At 40.1% G+C, this 19,974-nt stretch overlaps 1 protein-coding gene across 1 annotated transcript; it reads left to right on the top strand.

Moving 5' to 3' along the window:
• The first annotated feature begins 10,244 nt into the window (after window positions 1-10,244).
• Window positions 10,245-16,334, top strand: CFAP97D2 (CFAP97 domain containing 2). Its single transcript, XM_074901136.1, is given in 4 exon segments — window positions 10,245-10,337; window positions 13,678-13,753; window positions 15,041-15,105; window positions 16,218-16,334. Coding segments are annotated over 4 exon segments (351 nt in total).
• Window positions 16,335-19,974: the final 3,640 nt, after the last annotated feature.

Raw genomic sequence — 19,974 nt, 5'->3', positions numbered from 1 at the left:
TACGGTGGCATGCTGGGCAGCTTCAGGAGTGTGTGCTTACCCATGGCTACACTTCCAGGCTGTTTTTCAGGATGGTCTAGCTTTACCAAGAGCATGGATATGTCCAGGAAGGCTGTGGCAAAACTCAACCATAAACCCAGCCTTTTCTTTAAAACATAAAGTACCACCAACTTCTGCACTTAAGCATAAAAGAAACTACCAAGATGCCTACAGAATCAATTAGCAACAATCAGAAGAGACCAACATTGAAAACAAAACACCAAATCAGCAAAAACCCCCCTAGTATTTTAAAAAAATTACAGCAAGAAAAAATTAAAAAAAAAAGAGGGGAAAAAAAAGCTGTCACTTTCCTATACTCTTCATCATGGAATAAATTGAGCTTCCTCACATAAGAATCTACAAATTATTACTTGCAGATCACTGTGCTATTCAGCTACTCTTCTGGTTTCCCACCAGTCCTTTTCTGCTGAAGCTCTCTGACAGTGCTTTCCTATATCAGTGTGCCAGTTTATTTTCTGTTGTCTCTTGTTTTCTTGACATAAGGCTAAAAGATTTTTGCTTCCTCTGTAATAAATATCATCGCCAAATCCACATGCCACACAGTCCAACAATGTAAATGAAAGCAATGTTTCAAAGCTCACATGAATATGTATTTTAAAAGATGTTAAACGCATTATAAGAAACTGCCAAAGAATGTGCATTGCTTTTTCAATATCTCCATTGTTGAAATGAAACCTCAGCAGCAGCATATCATGTGTGTGTGTGTATTACAGATAACACATGCAGGCAACATGAGGTTTGCAGCTGCTAGCAGTCTGATCAAAAAATCGAGACAAAGTGAAATGCTGCTTTTTAAGATGTGGATGAGTCTCTTAATGACAATATCTTTTCCAACTTTTCTCCATCCAAGCCATATGGGTTTATATTATCAGCTCTTCAGAGGATTCTTGGGTCTAAATTAGACTACAAAGAAGGTCATTTTTTGTGACTCATTTGTGCCAAGCAAGGAAATCATTTCCTCTCTTGATCTACATGATAGCTTTCTCTCCAGAGGAAACAGAATATAAGAAGCTTTCTAATCTCCTTTTGCATTATGCAAGAAACCAACAAAATATGAACCTAGTGTCCCCTGGGTATGACAAAGCTGCTACCTATATTTATGTGAAAGAACATCGCATTTGAGACAAATCTAAGGAAATGCCACTGTAACAAAAAGTAAGGCTATGATCTGATGACTGAGCAAGATACTGTGATTGAATTTTAGGAAGACATGGATAGTTTCAGCTACTAATATCTATACCAGGCCTAAAGACAGCTAGTAACCATACAGAGATGCCTCATGGTCTGACTTCTCTGACTTGGTGACACAGCAAACATTTATCCTTGGCAAAGTGAGTGGGGAAGCAAAGATGTCTTTGGTTGTGCCTCTAAATGTTACTCCTTCACTGAGTGGTAAATTTAGCCCTTGCGGTGATAACTTTCACAGTAAGATAGTAAAAGTAGCAATTTTTTTTTTCTTCTGAAGTCCTAGAACCAACCAACTGGTCAGGAAAAGTCTGCAGTCCTTAGTCTCCATGCATAATGAAGTATGGCAGAAATACAATGACCCTATGTAAGTAGGAAGTTAAGAATGAGCCTGTGATTACCTGTGTCTCCAAAGGCTAAGAGTTTGCATCTGACATAGCTACAGAGGAATGAAAAAACAGTAATGAAATTGCCTGTATCATTAGCTTGGCAGAGAAACACTTTGGCCATTACACTAAATTAAAAAGTGAAAGGAAGAGAACGATTACAAGGAGAAGGTTTTAATTAGCAAAATGTCAGAAACAATGACAAGAAAGCATAGATTTCACACCAAAAAAAACCCAGAAATGACAAAGTTTAATTGAAGGAGAAACATGGGAAAGAGTGGACGTTACTGAGATGGTTGTAAATGAACAGAGGCGGGGGGGGTGCGTGTGTACCAGTACATACATGTATGATGCACTCACACATTGGATAAAAATAGATCTGTGCATCAGAAGCAGGAAAACTGGGGATTGCACTGCAGTTACTACACATAAAGAAAGCAAAGATCTCCACTGTGATCCCTGAGTACAAGAAGAAAAGCATGTCTACCTGTTGTTCTTACTACTTGCTTTTTCTTGCTGGAACACTGGGCCAGGAAGAGGCCAGAAGGGGGAAAAGAAAAATGGCTTTAATTACAGGAAAAAGGGGCCAGTGAGAACTGGTTGTTACAATAGCTGACACAATACAACTAATTTTCGTGTTGTATGTTTTTTTAATTTTTATTTGTTTTTAAAAAGAACACTTTGCTCCTTTAATTCTTGCTCATCACTTCTAAAAGTCTGTCAGTCTAGTGTCCTCCTAAAAAATCTAACTATGTTAAAATCTAAGTCATTTCATCAGCAAGCACAGAACATTCAGTATTCTGATGAAGTTTACCAACATGAAATACCTTCTGGTTAAACTAGTAGAAGCATTGTGTTCTGGGTCATCTGCTTTACTGCCTATAAAATCTCCTTTCCTATTAAGGAACAAATCCCTTTGTCCTTCCATAAAAGATTATAATGTAATAAAACTGCATTAAGATCTTACAAAAAAAACCCACAGTGATTATGTACAAGAATGAAATGTAGTGAATTTTACTGCAGTTTAATAAGTATGCATCCATTCTCATCTCTCCCACATTAGCCTTCTGTGGAACTGCTGTAACTAAGCGAAAACAGCAAATGATCTTGAGAAAGAAAAACTGAGCAGCAATGGGACTCTCTACTTTTTTTAAAATACTGGGTACTGCTGTTTACAATAAATATGTGGTTATGCAAGCAGGCATATAAACACCCGTATTTCACAAGTCACTGCATATTGGCAGCCATAATCATCACTTTCATATCTTCTCTGCTTTTATGTCATCAGCTCATCTGCAGTCTTCTGTGTTCTTTATGAGAATTAATTTCATAACACAGGATTCCATCCTTACTCTCCAACTCCAAGGCAAAGCTTCAAACTCCCTCAGTTTAGCAGCACCCCTCGTATCTCTTCTAAGGGGACTGTCAGGAGAGCTCGTACTCCATCTTCTCCCACATATCCACCCCAGGAGACTGTATAGTCCCCCAGCAGGAAGCCACTGGGATTATACTACCAATATCTACAGAAAAAAATACCCATAAAACAAACACCTCTGCCTCCCAGATATGTCCCAGTTTTGCGCTATAAGCAAGATATATATGACAGATGCTGTAAAGTTTACAACGACTTTGAGAAGCTTTGCATAATTCATCCACAACCAGCACTTTCAGTGACACAGCTATCCCACATGCAGCTATAAACCTTGAATAGACTTTTCCATGTAGTCACACATTTACTATGGGTCAGATCCTGTGGGCTTCCATTTGCTCAAAAATCCCATTGAAGCCAATGCTGGAGGGTCAGCTTGCAAATGTCACCCTCTCTCTGCATGGTGAATAGCTCCCATTGAACCCACTGGGATTACTCATGTGTGTGAGTAACTACTAATGAGAGCAAAAGGAGCCAAATCCAGTCCTCATTAGGGACTGCTAATCTGAAAAAACCCACCCTCTGTAAGTAGTACCACTCAGGCAGAGCAACTCTGCCAGAGAGGTGCCACCTAGGAAAGGCAATCCGATGCAATTCGGCACCATTTTTTTAGCATGTAATTCTTTAAAGCATCAGCTAATTATCCAGGCATGACTGCATGGAGGAGCTCTCTCCCATCACAGTACATGAGCAAAGATAATCTTATACCATGAAACACAATTAGCCAGATGGTTATTTGGAGGGTTTTGGAATAGAAGCAATTTTTCTGATCTGGGAGATAAAAAAATCAAAGCTGAATTAAAAAAAAAATCATACCACACTTGATTCCCAAGTATTTAATTACATATTATCATGGATAACTACTAATCGGCTCCAATCATGCAATCTTATTTTATTGCTGTTGGAAACACATTTATAGCCACTATATAATGTGTATATTTAAGTCAATATCTGAATAAATAGTCTGGAAAACACATCATTTGTACCCATATTTGGTTACTAGCGTGATTGTAATCTGCCACCTGCTGGAAATAGCTGTGATCTCTCAACTAAGTACCACAGATGGAAGGTCTGGTCACTCATCGAACAAGCACAGATGTCAGAGCAAATATGCTCCTTGTACCCAGGAGCGTATTCCTCTTGCACCCAGTGGGAGAATTTAATTTGCACATGGGAGTATTTACATGCATTTGCAGAGAAGCCATAACAAGACATTGTTTAAACAAGCAGAAATTTATTTTGCTATTGAGAATAATATTATCTGCCTGTGTCTGACCAGAAGACAAGATATATAACCCGAAACTAATGCACCCAGCTAATCCCATCTCAAACTGGCATAGCACTCTTGCCACTCGACTGGTAATGACACAATTGCAGGTCTCCCTGCTCCATCCTTGTAAAGTATTCCTTCCTCTACCCAGTGTAGCATTGTCTTTGAGCCTCATTTGATGAGATTGACCATTCTGGCTTTATGGTGGCCCATAAAACCCCCAGGGAGAACAAAACTTGCCTGTCCAAGACATCTGCTCTTACTCAAAAAAAAAAAAAAAAAAAGAAAAAAAAAGCGAGAGTGTGTGGATGAGGTATTCCTCATAGTGCCAGAACCTTGTAACTTGCTGCCTCTTTGCCAGCAAACCAGAGTAAGTAATCCAAGTAAGCCAGAGGGTAAATCCAAAGGCAGCACTGCAAGACTCACTTTCCTCTCTTGCTTGTGTGACACAGGCTGAATAGTAGCAGGACACACGGGTAAGACTAGCAGTTCTTGTCAGTGTGTTGGCTTACTGTGTCTGACTGGCCGATGACGGGACTAATTGTATTGGCATAATTTTGCAGTTGGCAGGTCTCCCCAAGCCACTGGGGACAGAGAGAGAGGTACAAATAGATTAGGGTTTCAGACCTTTCTTTTCTCAAACATCATACCCAGGCCCTTAAGCAGCCAACTTCTGTGTGCCCAGCTGGTTTAGAAGAACAGCCCAGGGTTCATGTTTAGATAGTGCTTTCATTCAGGAAAACAGTGCCTTTTTCTGGGTACCTTTCAATTATTTCTGAGGTCAAAGAAGGAGGATAAAAAATGAAGATGGGGACACAAGTGCTTTTTGAAGGTTATCCAGGTGTGTGAGATAGAGCAGAGAAAGAAAGTGAAGAAGGAAATAAACATCCAAGGACCGAATAAAATTATAACTAATTCTTCATCTTCTCCACTGACTTCTTGTAGCCGTTATAAGCAATCAGATTTTTATAGCAGTAAGAAGTAATGTAAGCCCTGAAAGCAGTATAACAAATCTAAACCACAGAGCAATGCATTAGCAAGAATTAACCTTGGCATCTGCTGTCACATGCCTTCTGCGGAGCAGAAGTGCAGGGCCTGCCAGAGGTGTGCACCCCTGGGCAGAAGCACAGCATTCACGCAGGGAATACCAACCACAGCTCATTCCTGTAACACATGTGCACCACCATGCACCCACTTAAAAATGCACAGAACAGTATTTCTGTTGGCATTTGCTTTTAACCAAAAGCTTTTGCCACTTCACAGTGCTTTTTCTGTTCTTAAGAGGTCGCTATGCTTCAGGCCTCTCCAAATTTTCTCCTCTGTGCCACTCTTAGGAGGCTACCACCTCTCTTCCCACAATGTGGGCCTTGCCTGCACTGGCAAGTTGCCCTCATTCCAGCCGCAAATTTAGCTATGCCTTGTACTGACAAGTAGGCTGAGGTTTGCCCTTGTAAAGCCTGACAAGGGTTCAATCCAAAGAAAAGACCCACAAATTTAAAAACTGCCAGACAAAGAGTCAGCAACACCCCTAGCCTGCACACAGAAGAAATCTTCTCATCCTTGCAGCAGCTGTTGTTGCTGCAGTGACATTTGTGGCCAGGGAGCAGGCGGCTGAACGCAGACGCTGGCCTTGGAGCGGATGGGCTTGCTGGGCCAATTCACCCAGTTCTGTCCCAGGATGTGCTGGCCTCTGGCTACGGACCAGCTTTTCAGCAGCAACAGCCTGTGCCCAGATACCTTCTGGGGTTACCCAGAAAGCACTCCCCTCCTCAGGCAAAGGCAGGGGAAGGAGCTGTGGCCTCATCTCTGCGTGCCTACTCCATTGCACTCACACCATAAGACCAGCCTTCCTCAGAAAGCTAAGGACTACTCCACAAGCGAGCTGACCGCAATGCAAAAGCCCAGGCAGTCATTCAGCAGTCCTTTCTTCTCCCTCTGTGCCCTCCTCCCATGTAAAAACCACTGAGCAAAATCAGTTATCAGCACTAGTCTACTTCACATTTTTGCTGTAGATAAGGAAATCCTGGGTCTTACCAAACATTGCCCAAAAGATTTAAAATCATGTATGCAGATGTAAACATAGGTATATATAAATAAAACTCCATATAATCATAGCAGTGTTTTTCCCTTCCTCTTCCTCTCTTCTCACCCCCTTTTCCTTCTCTCAATTGCTCAGACAATAAGTGGGAAACAACCTTTTTTTTTTCCCAGCCAAAAATTCATTCCTGCTCAAAGCTTCCATAAAGGGTCAAGACTAAAGGAAGCATCTGGTAAATCTGCTTTTGCATTGTGGTGTGAGCAGTAACTCTCATGTCCCCTTCCCTTTGCACCACTCAGCACAACAAGAGCTCATGCCACACTGGAAAGGGTTTGCTCTGCTGCACACGTATGCACCAAGACATGCTCTGGGTGACTGCAGGCAGCCCTTAGATGGAAGTGGCTAGGTATGCTGCATGCACAGACAGAACGGGTCCCACTCACCCCCGCAGGTTTTCCAGTTGCTTTTTTTATCCCCCTGACTACAGATGGACTCTTCAGCTACTTGGACGGGTGGTTTGCTTGTGAGTTATATGATAAGGGTGTGTGCTTGCAGGGTCAAAGTCACAGCATTGGATCCTATCATGTAACACACCAAACTAACAAAAAAAAAATATATTGGCTTCTCTCAACATCTCCATCCAGGGGAAGGCAATGAATGAAGGGAGACTGGACCTGATCCTCAAGCACACTCGCAAGTGACTCCAATCCTGCAGTTCAGTTTGTTAATCTGCTCAAAGTTGGTCAGAATAAAATACCTCATAAAGTGAAGAATCATCATGACTTTAAAATAACCAGGAAAGCTGTCACCAAAAAAAAAAAAATCAGGACTTATTTTTCTCTTCACACATACAGAAAACCTTAAAAGCTTTAGAAAATATATACTCAGCCTCTTTTCTTACTATTTATACAAAGTTCACAGAAAAAGCAAACAGCAGGAAAGACACTTCTGGTCACAGTAGGCAAGAGTACCTCCAAAAACATGATCTATATTGGGTGTGCAGTGGGAGATGAAGCATCTTCTTTAACTTATTCTGTAACTGGGTCATAAGCATAAGCAGCTGCTATAGCCGCCAGCTAAGCCAGCCTGAGTTCTTCTGGCAAAGACAGTGGGAGAGGAAAGGGCAGCAACTCACTAACCTTGCAACATAGTTCAAGGGGGAAGTAACACAAAATTCAAATTTGCAGCAGCAATACCACCTGCAGAGCTTACAGCCCGTATATTATATGAACAGGTTTGCTTAAAAATCAGACTAAACCAAAAAAGAGACTAAAAAGCAAACCCAGAAACCTGTGAGTGCTGTAGGGTGCTGAGATCTCATAAAAGAAGCTCAGCACACTCCAAGATTGCCACTTAAAAAAATAGACTGGTATTGACCAACTTGCTTTTATGCTACAGAAAACACGGTATTCTGTGCTTTGTGTGTCTTGATATATAGTGGAAAATGCATTTTTTGCAGGTATCTTCTTACATTCATTATATACTCATTTCTCATCTGTTCTTCAGCAAGTACTTTTTGTTATTAAGAAACTATATGCAAGTCTTTCTGCCTATAACACAGAAATTCCCATGCCTGTTACTTCATAAAATTGTATACAGAACAAAAATTTCATAAATATCTGCTTGCAGAGGTACTAGGTCTAGTCCCCTAGTTTGTTAAGGATACTTCACGAGACAGCTTTGAGTAAGCAGTGAAATGCTACTCTATAGAATCCCCTGTTGAAGCTCTAAACTTAGACAGTGAAATTAGAAAGAGAGGTAGGACCCCCTGTTCTTGTCTTCCAGCACCATCTTCTGACAGAAGGGACCTGCTGGACCTTAGGTAGCTCAACCCAAAGACAGCCAGTTTTGAAATTCTTGAGTTTTGCTTTCCTTACCCCAAAACAAAACACAAAACAGCAACAACAAAACCCCACCCAAACCCCTGTTTAGAATGAATGCATATATGGTCCACGGTTTCTGAGGGTAGAGAGAGAATAGGCAGCCACAGAGGAAGTTTAAAGCCACTTCCCTTCTGTCACAAATTTTAATTCAGAAGCAGCTGGGAAACTATTTGAAGTTATTTCAATTTCTTACTGGGCCATGTTTTCATCAGTGTAAAAGTTTTCCTTATATTTTAAGGGCTTCACCAAAATCAATGAAACATAATGATAATTGTGCCCTTCAGATCTGTCCATAATAGATCATTACACATGTAGCATTTAAAAGACTGAGACCAAGACTCTGCCAAGCAAATGAGGGCCTAAGCATTTCTATTTGTTCAAGAGCAAAATATAATTGTATTATGTGCAGAGTCAGATTTTATATGTATTTGAAGAAATGCATTTTAGCTCTGTACTCTATTATTTTACTGACATTCTCCACATCTCCCTGTTACATTAACAGGAAAATAACAAGAACCCAAGCAGCTGAAAAAACCCCACTCTTCAATTCCTTCCATCAGTTATCTGAAAGTAAGAGTATTTGCCTTACAGCTCAAAATTAGTATGTATCAAGGTTTTAATTTTATGTCTGCTTCTGTTTAAATACCACTTCACATCAACTATAATAAAAATCACAACCCCCTATATCCAACCTTATTTCACTATTGAAATGCAAAAGCTAGTCAAGATACAGATTCAAGACAATACTGGCCCTGATTCTGCGTTAGGTAGCTGTGTAATAGATGTATTGCTCTTCCCTGTGCCCACGTGAGACGCTGTGTAAGAATAAACTGCACAAGCCGCCTTGTGCTAAAATGGAATATCCCCTGGTTACCTGTACAGACCCGTTCTGGTTAGTCAACTTTGTTACTGTCAGCCATAGGTTCCCTCCTTACAGCCCAGTGCTTTTATATAATGTGTGTTATCCTACCTCTTTTAAAAGATCCGTAAGAGCTGCAAGTTGTAATTCAACTCTTCTCCCTAAGAACTATGGGCCTTATCAAGAAAATGCATGAGCCAAAAGCAAAGTCCTTTAGAAGCCTGACAGACCAAGCTTCAGTGTGCTCCGCACCACAAGGACAGAAACATCAGCTGAACTGTGTCAGCCCAAGACCGGCTTTGGAGGAGGCCAAGCTGAGTTTAAATAAGCAGAAGAACCTTTTCCATTTTGGGTAGGCCTGAGAAAACATCTTTGCTCATTCATCTTTCTGCCAAACATTGCCTACAAAGAATGAAAGCCAAGGTGGCCTTGCATGAGAACCAGTGGTCAACTTGGTAAATAACTGGCTTTTGGAAGTCTGTTTGAGCTTTCTGTAATTCATTAGCAATCAGATAGCATGCAGGTAAAGAAAGGTGAAAAGGCTATTAAAAACCAGAACAATTTCACAATGAACACGTTTGCTGTGGCTTTTGCAAAGTGCATACTTATCGATGAGAAAAAATGTTTTAAGCAAGTTATTGCAGTGCAAAATATGACACCTCCCACTGTGGGTTTGCTCGGAGCATTACTGAGGCATGCCATTCAATTCAAGGCTCAGCAAATATAGCCCATTATACAGTCCTTTGCATATTTATGGTAGTGTGTGAAGCATTATTAATAGCTTACACCACTGTCTTTCCTTCACCAGTGGGACATAAGTCTGGCTAGTGAAGTATAATTGGTAATCTATTTTACAGATTAATAAAATACTCCTTGGAATTCTTTGCTATAATATTCAGTTCTTGTTTGCTATTCGTTAAATGTATTGTTTGAAATGCTACCACCAGCTATTCATTCTTTTTTGGAGCAGTGATGCCATGACAACCACCACGTGACCAGCTACAAACATACCACAAGTCTCCAGAGCTTTGCTTTAGGAAAGGCTCAGAACGGTATTACTCATACTTTTTTTTTTTTTTTTTTTTTTTTTTTGTTAGAAAAGCCCAGATTCAGAGATGTTTTATTTTGTGTAAGATGCATCGAGCCTACCAGCCAATTTTACAGTGTGGCAACAAATATCTTCAGCTAAAATGGGACAGAGCAAAATATGAACAACACAAGAAAAGGGTAGGTAAAACTGTCTGATAAAGAGCAGAGGCCTTCATGAAATAATAAGCTTACCCAAAAAGGCTACAGCATCTCTACTAATTTGTAATACTGTTGTGAAAGCTACTGATCAGCAGTAAGGTACAAGAGATATGTTTTAAGAATACCCAGTAAATACAGGTATAGCTTTTGTGTCCATTTAGCGTTATCATAATGAGGTTCACCAAATTTAGAAATGAAAAAAAGATTCGGACAGTCATCTGCTCCAAATCAGTAATAATGCAGGACTGTTCCCTCTTGAAAATCTCTAAGTACTGAATACCATCTACTATGATTCAACTGTATTGCTGCCTTAGGAAGATTGTATCACAGTATAATTAGCTTTAATATGAAGGAATAGTTCTTCATTATTTCCAGACTCGATCTGTTTCATTAACTGTATAAAAATATCTTCCTTCCTTCCTTCCATTGTTCCCATAATTTGACTTGCAGGTGGAAAAAAGTTAAAATGAGGTAGAGAATAGAATTTGACATATTTTTTCTAACCAAATTGCCAATATTTAAATAAATAAATAAATTTCCTTCTGTGTGAATTAACCTCAAGAGGCTTACTATTGTATATAAGCATGGCTATTTAAACAGTGGCTCTTTTAAAGCAGGGAACTGATATTAGCTTAGCTGAAATACTCTTGGCATCCGCCATGCATACAGAACTCTCCTTTGTTCAGCATACAGAGCACTTCATATATGCACTAAGGCATTCAAAGGCCAAGAATAGAGGTTAGATATCATCATGATATATAGTGAAGAAATGTATTTATAGAGAACAAAACATTTCCCACGACTCAACTGCTTTTGGATTAAACACAAGTGTTAATTTCTGAGCACAGAGTAATGATCATGTTAGACAAAGGATGCCTTAGAAGGTACAGAATTTTGTTCCTTATTACAGGGTTCGCACACAGCTCAAGTAGTGACTAACAAGGTCTCCAATGGTCAAAGAGTGGCCTTTTCAAGTGTCCCTGTGTTGTCATGCTGGTGTGCTCCTAAATTCCCACACGAGTTGCCCAGAAATTTCACTGCACCTTCTGCTGGCATGAATTCAGGCTTGCTGTGGTAAATGCCAGCTACCAGAGCAGTGGTACCTGTGGGCTGGGGTACCTGAAGGCAGCAGGGAAATCTGGCAGGTTGTCCTGAATGACATAAATGTAGCATAGGTTTTTGCTTTGCCAAGAGAGACAGGCATTGCTCTGAAAAAACGTTAGGGCCTCTGCTTGGTGATGTGCAGGCTTTGCATTGAAGTGGCTCACAAAAATCCCAAACCAAACCACCAAAAAAACAGAGCAAGGGGAAAGATAGGGAGCAGGGAAGAAAAAAAGGTAACATACCAAAAAAACAAAAAAGGTACACGTTTTGGAGAAGACCAGTAAAAAGATGGCAATGGTTAAGGATAATTTTCTCCATGCCAGCATGTTTTTATGTACAGAAAAGCAAATGCTTCCAGTCCAAATAATTTTGTTATTTTCTTAATGGAAGAGACAAATGGGAAAAAAACAGAGTTACTCTCTGCCCCATTCTGCATAGAATTAAATATAAAATCACTCCAAAAGCACCATGGCTCTGGAAAGTGCCACAAAAGAGATTAGGATGGACTTAAAAAATACAAGGTTTTATCTTTTACAGTTGTTCATAGAAGGACATGACAGAAATGAATCGTAACACTTTCCAGAAAATGAAATGATATTGATATTAATTCCACAGAAGAAATCTTGTTTCTAAAACCACCTTTTGTGGTTTTAAGTTTGGAACAGTTTGCACAGCTATAAATTAAAACCAGAGTTTACGTAAATATCACATCTAATTCTTCCCATCAGTGATTTCTACTGACTGATACAATAACAACCCTCTTACAAATTGCAGGTCGTCTTAAAGTTATTTTTAAAATAAATTAATAGCATGATAATTTAAAGCACCTGAAGAAGCAGAGGAGCTAGCAGAAGCAGAAGCCAAAACCACCAAAACCCTCAGAAACTACCAAGTTTAGTTTGGCTATCCAGTAAAAAACAGCTACTTAAACATGATGGGATCTAGAAAGGATTAAGATGAGTGCTCTCATCCCCCCCTGAAATCAGCAGGAGTTGCGAGCAGTTAGCCGCTTCTGGGATCCCACCTCTTCAGAGATGACTCCTACAAAAAAGCAGCTGAATGTTTTCACAAGAAGCCAAGCAGTCCAAGTGAATTTCAGACAAAGCTAGAAACTGCTAAACACTTTCCCAGTCAATGCTGTAAATTATTCACTGTGTTACAAAAGCAAGGAACCTGTCCTGGTAGTATGTATGACTGGTCTGCTATCAGGGATTCAAGCCTGGTCCTTGGTTTATCACAGAGCTGCTATAGAAAGAGATGTGGAAGACTTCTGCTGAACTCAGTGCTTTGGTCATACCCTGCTGCATAGGTTTTGCATTGGTGCTATGCCTGCTGCTCTTACTTGGCAGCCTCTTTTTTTTTGTTTTTAAAATAGCAAGTATTTCTCTCTTCTTTCTGTATCACTGAGTCTGTCAGAGATGGAATGGTTCAAATATGAGGTATGACAGCGGGAGAATGTTTATCACGTGTATGACAAAAATCATGGTATTGTTTTAACCAATCCAGTCTCACTCCCTGCAGGATCCCAGTGAGAGAGAGTAGTCTCCCCTCTAAATCCTGTCTCACTCAACTCCCCATTACCAGCTTTTCTTCCATGCACTTTATTCAGCCGAAGACAGCTCACGGATTATTCTTCTTCCTCATATATTGCACGGCATTTAGGTCAGGATGGAGATATACTGAACTACCAGCTCTATTAGAATAATTAGAAACACAACGTGCTTTTGATGATCATTCTGAAGTGCTAATAAGAAGAGGCCTGGGAATACTCTCAACAGGAGAAGTTCTTACCTCATTCTGGCAGCATCCTAAATGTGCATCCCTTTGGAAGATCTGGCACAGCTTAGTAGCACCTATGGCTTTGTTACACTAGTCTTTTTATTTCTGCTAGATGCCTAATAAAAACTGCCCGCCTTCTCTTAGTCTACCCTGTATCATAACATCAACACCACTGTAACCAGACTGTATGTATTTTTTACATTTCTCTAACATAAAGAGCACTTTGCATCTCCAGCAGACTTTAGAACAACTCTTTAAGATTTGCATTTCCCACTACTCTTCTGGGCAAGTTTGGCTTTCCTGATATAATGGATCATATGTTTAATAGTGTTACAGCTGGCTAACAAAACAGAACATGGGAATGAAAAGGTTTCCCATAATGATATGCAACAATATTTCCAACAAAAATGGATAAATATTTGCATTTTTGTTGCAGATCCAGGCAGCAAAACCATAAGTGGACACAAGTGCTCCTCCAGTATACAGCCACCTTCATCTTAGGGAAGCTGAACGTATGTATGGTATTGGTTATTTCACTGAGCACTAACGTGTCTCCTCTCAAAGAAAACAAAGAGACTACCAGATTGACACAATTTCAGGGCCCTTTTTTTCCTCAGTGCAGTGATTGTTGCAACAGGATTATCAGGATCCGTGGATAGCACACTCCCAGCTGCATTATATAACTTATTTTATCTTTGTGATTATTGATGAAATCAAAGCGCTTCAGATTAACAAGTGCTAAAGTGTTCAGATAGCCTCCTAAAAGGTACTTCTGCACAACCATGAAAAAAAATTGCAGATAACAAGAATAGCACAATCAGCAAGATACACACAGAGCAATGAACTGAATAATAGGATGTTAGCATATTCAAAGCACAAGAAATAACAATGGGTAGCCTTGACTGGCAGTTATCCTTCAGAATCTTACTGCTCCCAAGAGGAAAATTTTTATTAAAAGATGAGAGTGGAAAATAAATTGCTACCTCATTAACTCTGTTCACTAAAAGGAAACAACAACAATTAAAAAAACCCAAATGTGAGCACAGTAGAAAATACGTGCAGCTAAATCCTGTTGAAGAGTTAATTTCCAACACAGTGCCCCTCAGGCAATGGGAGCGTAGCCCATGTAAGGGCTTCATAACTAATTTCCTTAAAATTGTTTATCATCTCACTGTGTGACTTAATAATCTCCAGGCATCTTAAATTCATTTCATTAGCAAAACAATTCATTTATCCTCCATGCATAAAATCATATGCTATATTAGGACATGGATTCAATTGATGTTGTTAATTTTTTCCTATTACTGTAAAAATAACAGTGTTAAAATTCCTTTGAAAATGAAACATTGCATAACCCACACACACACAGAGGTTAACAAAAGAAAACACTAACAGGAACCTGCTACTCTTAGGCATGTTCCTTTGAACTACAGGTCCTGATTCCTGGAAGTGAGACTATGGTCCTAAGTCTTCCTCGTCTTCCTACTTTCCAAACTGCTACAGAAAGAAAAAAAATCAACCAACTACACAACCAAACCTCTAATTCTGCAATTTTCTATTAACCAGTTCTTCTTTACAATCATTCTCCTCAAGGTGATTCAGAGCCTGATGGGATTACTTAATGTACCAGTTTTAGGTACCTTTATACTACAGTGTGAACAGCATCTGACCTGCTTTGGTTATAGACCCAACAAATAAGGCAGATGCACTAGTTTCCCTACAGAAAGCTGCTACTCTAACATTAGCCACTCAAAACTGTAAGAGCAGGATGATCAGGATTTCCTATTCATTTTATACAGGACGTGCAGTATCTTTGGCACGCCTGGAATCAAATATGGAAAAAAAAATGGGAGAAGGGATAAGAGTAAATTAGTATGCTCAAAACAAGAGTATTGCTTCAGTGATTCTGTTCTGAGAGACTTCTGAGAATGAGATGTTAAAGTCCAGCTATGAAAAGAGCGCTTTCCCTGCTTTCCTCCATCCAGCCTCTCTCTGGTTACCTCCAACCAGCCCAGCTGGAGAAGGCATTCTTGGGACTCAGATAACCTTGAAATAAGTTTTTCTCTTCATCTCTCCCCCATTCCTTCCCAGTACCCACATCACACTTTTAGCATAGATTGGTATTTTTTGAAAATCAATGTGGTAACATTTTTTACAAATTAGACAATGCCCAGAATATCTAAAGGGGTTCTCTCTCCTCCACTGGACTGTTTCAATTTTAATTCCATTTTTGACACATTAATTCCAGAGATTGAGATTATTAATATCTTCCATTTTAAAATAAAATTCAAAGAGTCTTAAAATCATGTTAAGGATGAACAGAACTAGTTTATACTGCCTCATACATCTCTCCCCATTTGTTACACCCAGTTGTTGCTTCTCTTCTTACACTAGCCTGCAACCCCTTCAGAACAAAAATTGCCTGCAACTGGACCTAATCCAAGTCTCACTGAAGTCAATGGAAAAATTACCATTTGATCCAAAGTTCAGTGAAGAAACGGAAAGACTCACATTGACTTCAGAGCAGACTGGATGAGTCCCATCATGTGTTTGTACTGTGTCCATCACAACAAGCCTAGATTTTGATGAGAGTCTATGAAGGCTGCTAGAGACACAAATGGTAATGATGATCCTGGAAAATACATTGACAAATATTTATAGAAATTCTGCTTATACTGATGAAATTCATTTGCTAATCACAGGCTGTTGCTGTGGCTGCAGGAAAGCATTTCAGGGTCAAATTCACAGCATTGCAAAGGGCTTTCTCTCACTGCACCACCATTAAAATGGTGAAACAAAGGGTTCTCTCAACACTAGCTCTGAGCTTTACCTGATCAGTGTCTGCCACACTCTGTGTAGAGAAGGGGACAGCAATTTTGAACACCCTGTTAGGTATCCATGGTACATCACTGCTGCTTGCTACGGCCTTGTAAAAACATAAATATTTCTTTATCCCTTCTGCATGCAAAGTTTTAGGAAGACAGACTTTCCATCATCGAGAGAGACAATCATTTGCTGCTGGAGAAGGTGTCCCACATCATGAGAACAAAGGGACAAATCGACAACAAAAATGACTATAAGGCCAAAAGGTAACATCAGCAGCACTATTTCTATATAGTTATCAGGTTACCTTCCCAGTGACAAACATAGCTAAGGATAAACTGCTCTGTGAGGACATGTATTTTAAAAGGCAGCCTAAGGTATAATCAGCACTTCAGAAAGCCATTTGCTTGCCCTGTCACATGAAATCCAATGCCACGTCATTTTCCTCCTACCCTCTGTTGAAGAGAAGATGACTTTAAATTAGTTTTTCAGTTTAATAACTGAGGAAATGAAAAAAAAAAAAAAGGGGGGGGGGGGAGAGAACATTGCCCTACTTTAAGGGAAATAAATGAAGCAAACCTATTCCATCTCAGCAAAGCTGTTGTTCCAGCTAAGTGAGTCATTGCTGCTGACTTTGCCAGTTGTTCCTACAGACGCCACCGGAAAGAGGGAGATCCAAAGCTTAGAGATGAAATAAAAACAGAGCAAAAAATAGAACTAAAATTAAAAAGAAAAGTGGAGCAGGAAACAGGCAGAAATCAAAATATAATTTACTGCTCAAATGAGAGTAAGCAAAACACGCCCTGAAGATTTATCAGTAGAGAGAATCACCTTACATATTTTTTATTCAGGAGGAAATTCACACCCTGAATAGGGCACAGAAAACCAGTCAACAGCAGGGGCAGGCTTTTGAAGTGAAGAGAAGGGTTTGTGTAACTCAGGTGGCAGCTGTTACCTCCTGTGATTCATTTACAGACAGACCACTTCATGACAGACTGACTGTTTCTCAGACCCTAAAGTGACTCCAGACATCAAAATGCAGCTCAGGTGCAAGTGACCTAGGCAGAACTCATTACATGACACCATCACAAATATCCTGACATTTGCACAGTTCCTTAGGAAGGCAGAAATTATTTGAAAACAGAGTTGGTCTTGTCCACATCACGCAAATCCACATCATAGCACATACGGCTCGTCACTAGTGAATAATATCCAGATCAATGCAGGCATCGATAAGCATCAGTTAACTCCACTGCTGAAGGTGTGAATCCACAAAGTATGGAAGCAGAAGAGCATCCTCCCTCTTTTCATTCCCGCTCTCCCTTCCTGATTCAAGCGGTAAACTCTTGTTGTTCTCTTTGTACAAGCTCTGGTTTTCATCAGACCTCTCCATTAGCTAATTAAACTTGAGACAGCAGCAGAAAACTAACCCAACAAAACCAAACAAACCTGGATAATTTTTCTGCCACTTTCTGCAAAGTGATGAATTCCAGGGCTAGTGCAAGGGCTGGAGAAGACCACAAAGCTGGGAGCAGTGGGGAGATGAGTAGAGAAAGGAAAAGAGCAAGTCTTTCCCTTTTTTGGTGGGAGGCTGCTACAAGATCAGCTCAGCTGCCTGGGAAATGACAGTTTAAAAAAATCAAAGTTTCCAAGGCATTTGAGGCAGTACACTTATCTCCATTATCTTCATCCTTCCCAAGTTGGTTCATCAGGTTTGTAACAAAATAAACATACAAACCAAAGTAACTGAAATTGATTGTTAAGCATCTCAGATGCCAGCCATGCCCTCGCCTACAGTACTGCACTGCAGCAACTCCAAGACTGGAGGGTTGGCATTAATCCAAGATAAAACTAACATTTTTCCTCTGGTAAAGTGTACCAAACCTCCACATAGGCAGTGCTGCATTTGAAAGACACCAAACAAAAACTATTGTCTTAAGAAGGACAAAAGGATTGGGTTGTAAGGGCCAGTTAATGCAGATCAACAAGCAGCATGTCCCTGTAGGAGAGGTGTAAAACCTTAGGTGAATTTTTCCGTGACACAAGATGGACAGATATTTCACATTCTGGGTTCCCAGGCATGGGAACACAAACAAGCATGAAGGTTTGATTCTGCTTATATGGTTTTCCTCTCTATTTTAAATGGAGAAAAACGAAAGCAGGAGCTATGGAGAGTGAACCAGGAGAACCGCACCATTCTGGATAGAATTACAAAATCCCAGTCTCAGTATCAAGTTCAGCGATGGCATGAGGATTGGCAACAAGCTGAAAAATACATGGCCAACATTGCAAGATATCCTCGTGGGCGGTCTAAATCACAGAGCCAAAAGGTAGCCCTGAGCTTCTGTTTTTTCCTTCCCAGTTATTTCTAGATCGGAACTGCCCAGAGAGCACTTTTGCATTGGAGATTAACTGCACGTGGCAGCCAGCCACACAATTAACAGCCTTTCATTTATACTGCCACTCTATCAAATGAATCTCAGAGCACTCTTCAGACCTTTATTAGGTGATTTGTAAGTGCTGTACTTTCTACAATCACACTGCCCACCACAGAGAGGTGGCACTCTCAGAAATAAATCTAAAAATAATTTTTAAAAAAAGAAGCAGTGGCTTACCAGTTCCCTGAGAGAAACTGCAGCAACATTTAAGGTGACCAAATGGGCATGTGCACTGAGGGCTCCAAAACCTACACTGGCCATTCTGTGCAAAGTAACCAGCTTCTTATCTTCATTAGTAATAGAGGTAAGGAAAACAACAACAAAACAGCTATAAGAGGTATTTGCAAGCTTTCCCAAAGAAAGAAAATTGACTGTCTTTAGCCTTTCCATGTTCAAACTCCATGGCATTGAGCCTGCTAACTCAGAAACTCCCAGCTTTCCTCCCAAACCACAGGGAAGCCGCAGCACTGCCCACTAGGGCAGTTAGTATCAGCTTGGACTGCTGGGCCTCCAAGGTCATGTGTCTCGATTTGGGAGGTATGTCCTCTGTCATGTCTGATTCAATATATATGGGCGTGGTTCATGTTCAATATATATATAGTCATGATATTTACTACTTTACCCATTACTTCTGGCCTGATGCCACCAAAATAAGCCTTTTTAAAACCAGTAGTTTCTGAACATATGTAAAAAGATTTTCAAAGGTGTAGCTCATCCAAATCTGTCTGAGTCTTTGGAGGGCGGTAAGTGGTATTTTTTTTATCCCAGGACTATCCTTTTGGAAAATTGTTGGTCCCAGTCGTAATTCCAGAGGATTTGCTCAGGCAAGGCAAAGTACTCAAAAGAAAAAGCAATACAAACTGTGGCACTGTAAACAAGAAACAACCTCTCCCCAACTTCTGTCTGGAGACAGTTCTTGAATACAGCTATGTAATTTTCACTAAAGCTTCCTAAAACTCTTCAGTCTGAGGCAGAAAGCAAGTATAGAAAGCTTCAACCTAGACAGTTAAGACTTGACAAAGAAACATGTACCTGAAAGAGAAGCTTCTACAATGGAAAATATTAGGCAGCTTTAATTGCTGTCGAGCTATCATTACAAACCAAGGAATGATATTAAAAATAATGTTTAAAATCCAGGTGCTTCATAGTCAGAACGTACCAAAATTATGGCTCAGTAAATATACCCTGCAACTGTCCCCACATCAACTCTTAACTCTGTGTTCTGTAATTAATAGATACTAGAACATCTGTAAAGAGTAGTCACTAGAAAACACCTTTTTCCAGTTTCCATTTCAGAAGTGGTTGAGCTATTTTGAAGGACGTTTAACAGACAAATAAGCAAACCTGATGCAGATACCTGCCACAGACTTCTGCAGGTGAACAGAGGAAATCCAGTGAAGTTACAGCTGAAAATAGGGTCAGTGGGAGTATTTGGCAAGATCTGCCATAACTTGTGCTACTGGGTGATCCCT

The sequence above is a fragment of the Athene noctua genome, chromosome 1 (assembly GCF_965140245.1).
Source record: "Athene noctua chromosome 1, bAthNoc1.hap1.1, whole genome shotgun sequence".
Classification (NCBI taxonomy): domain Eukaryota; kingdom Metazoa; phylum Chordata; class Aves; order Strigiformes; family Strigidae; genus Athene; species Athene noctua.
This window is presented reverse-complemented; position numbering and strand designations above follow the sequence as displayed.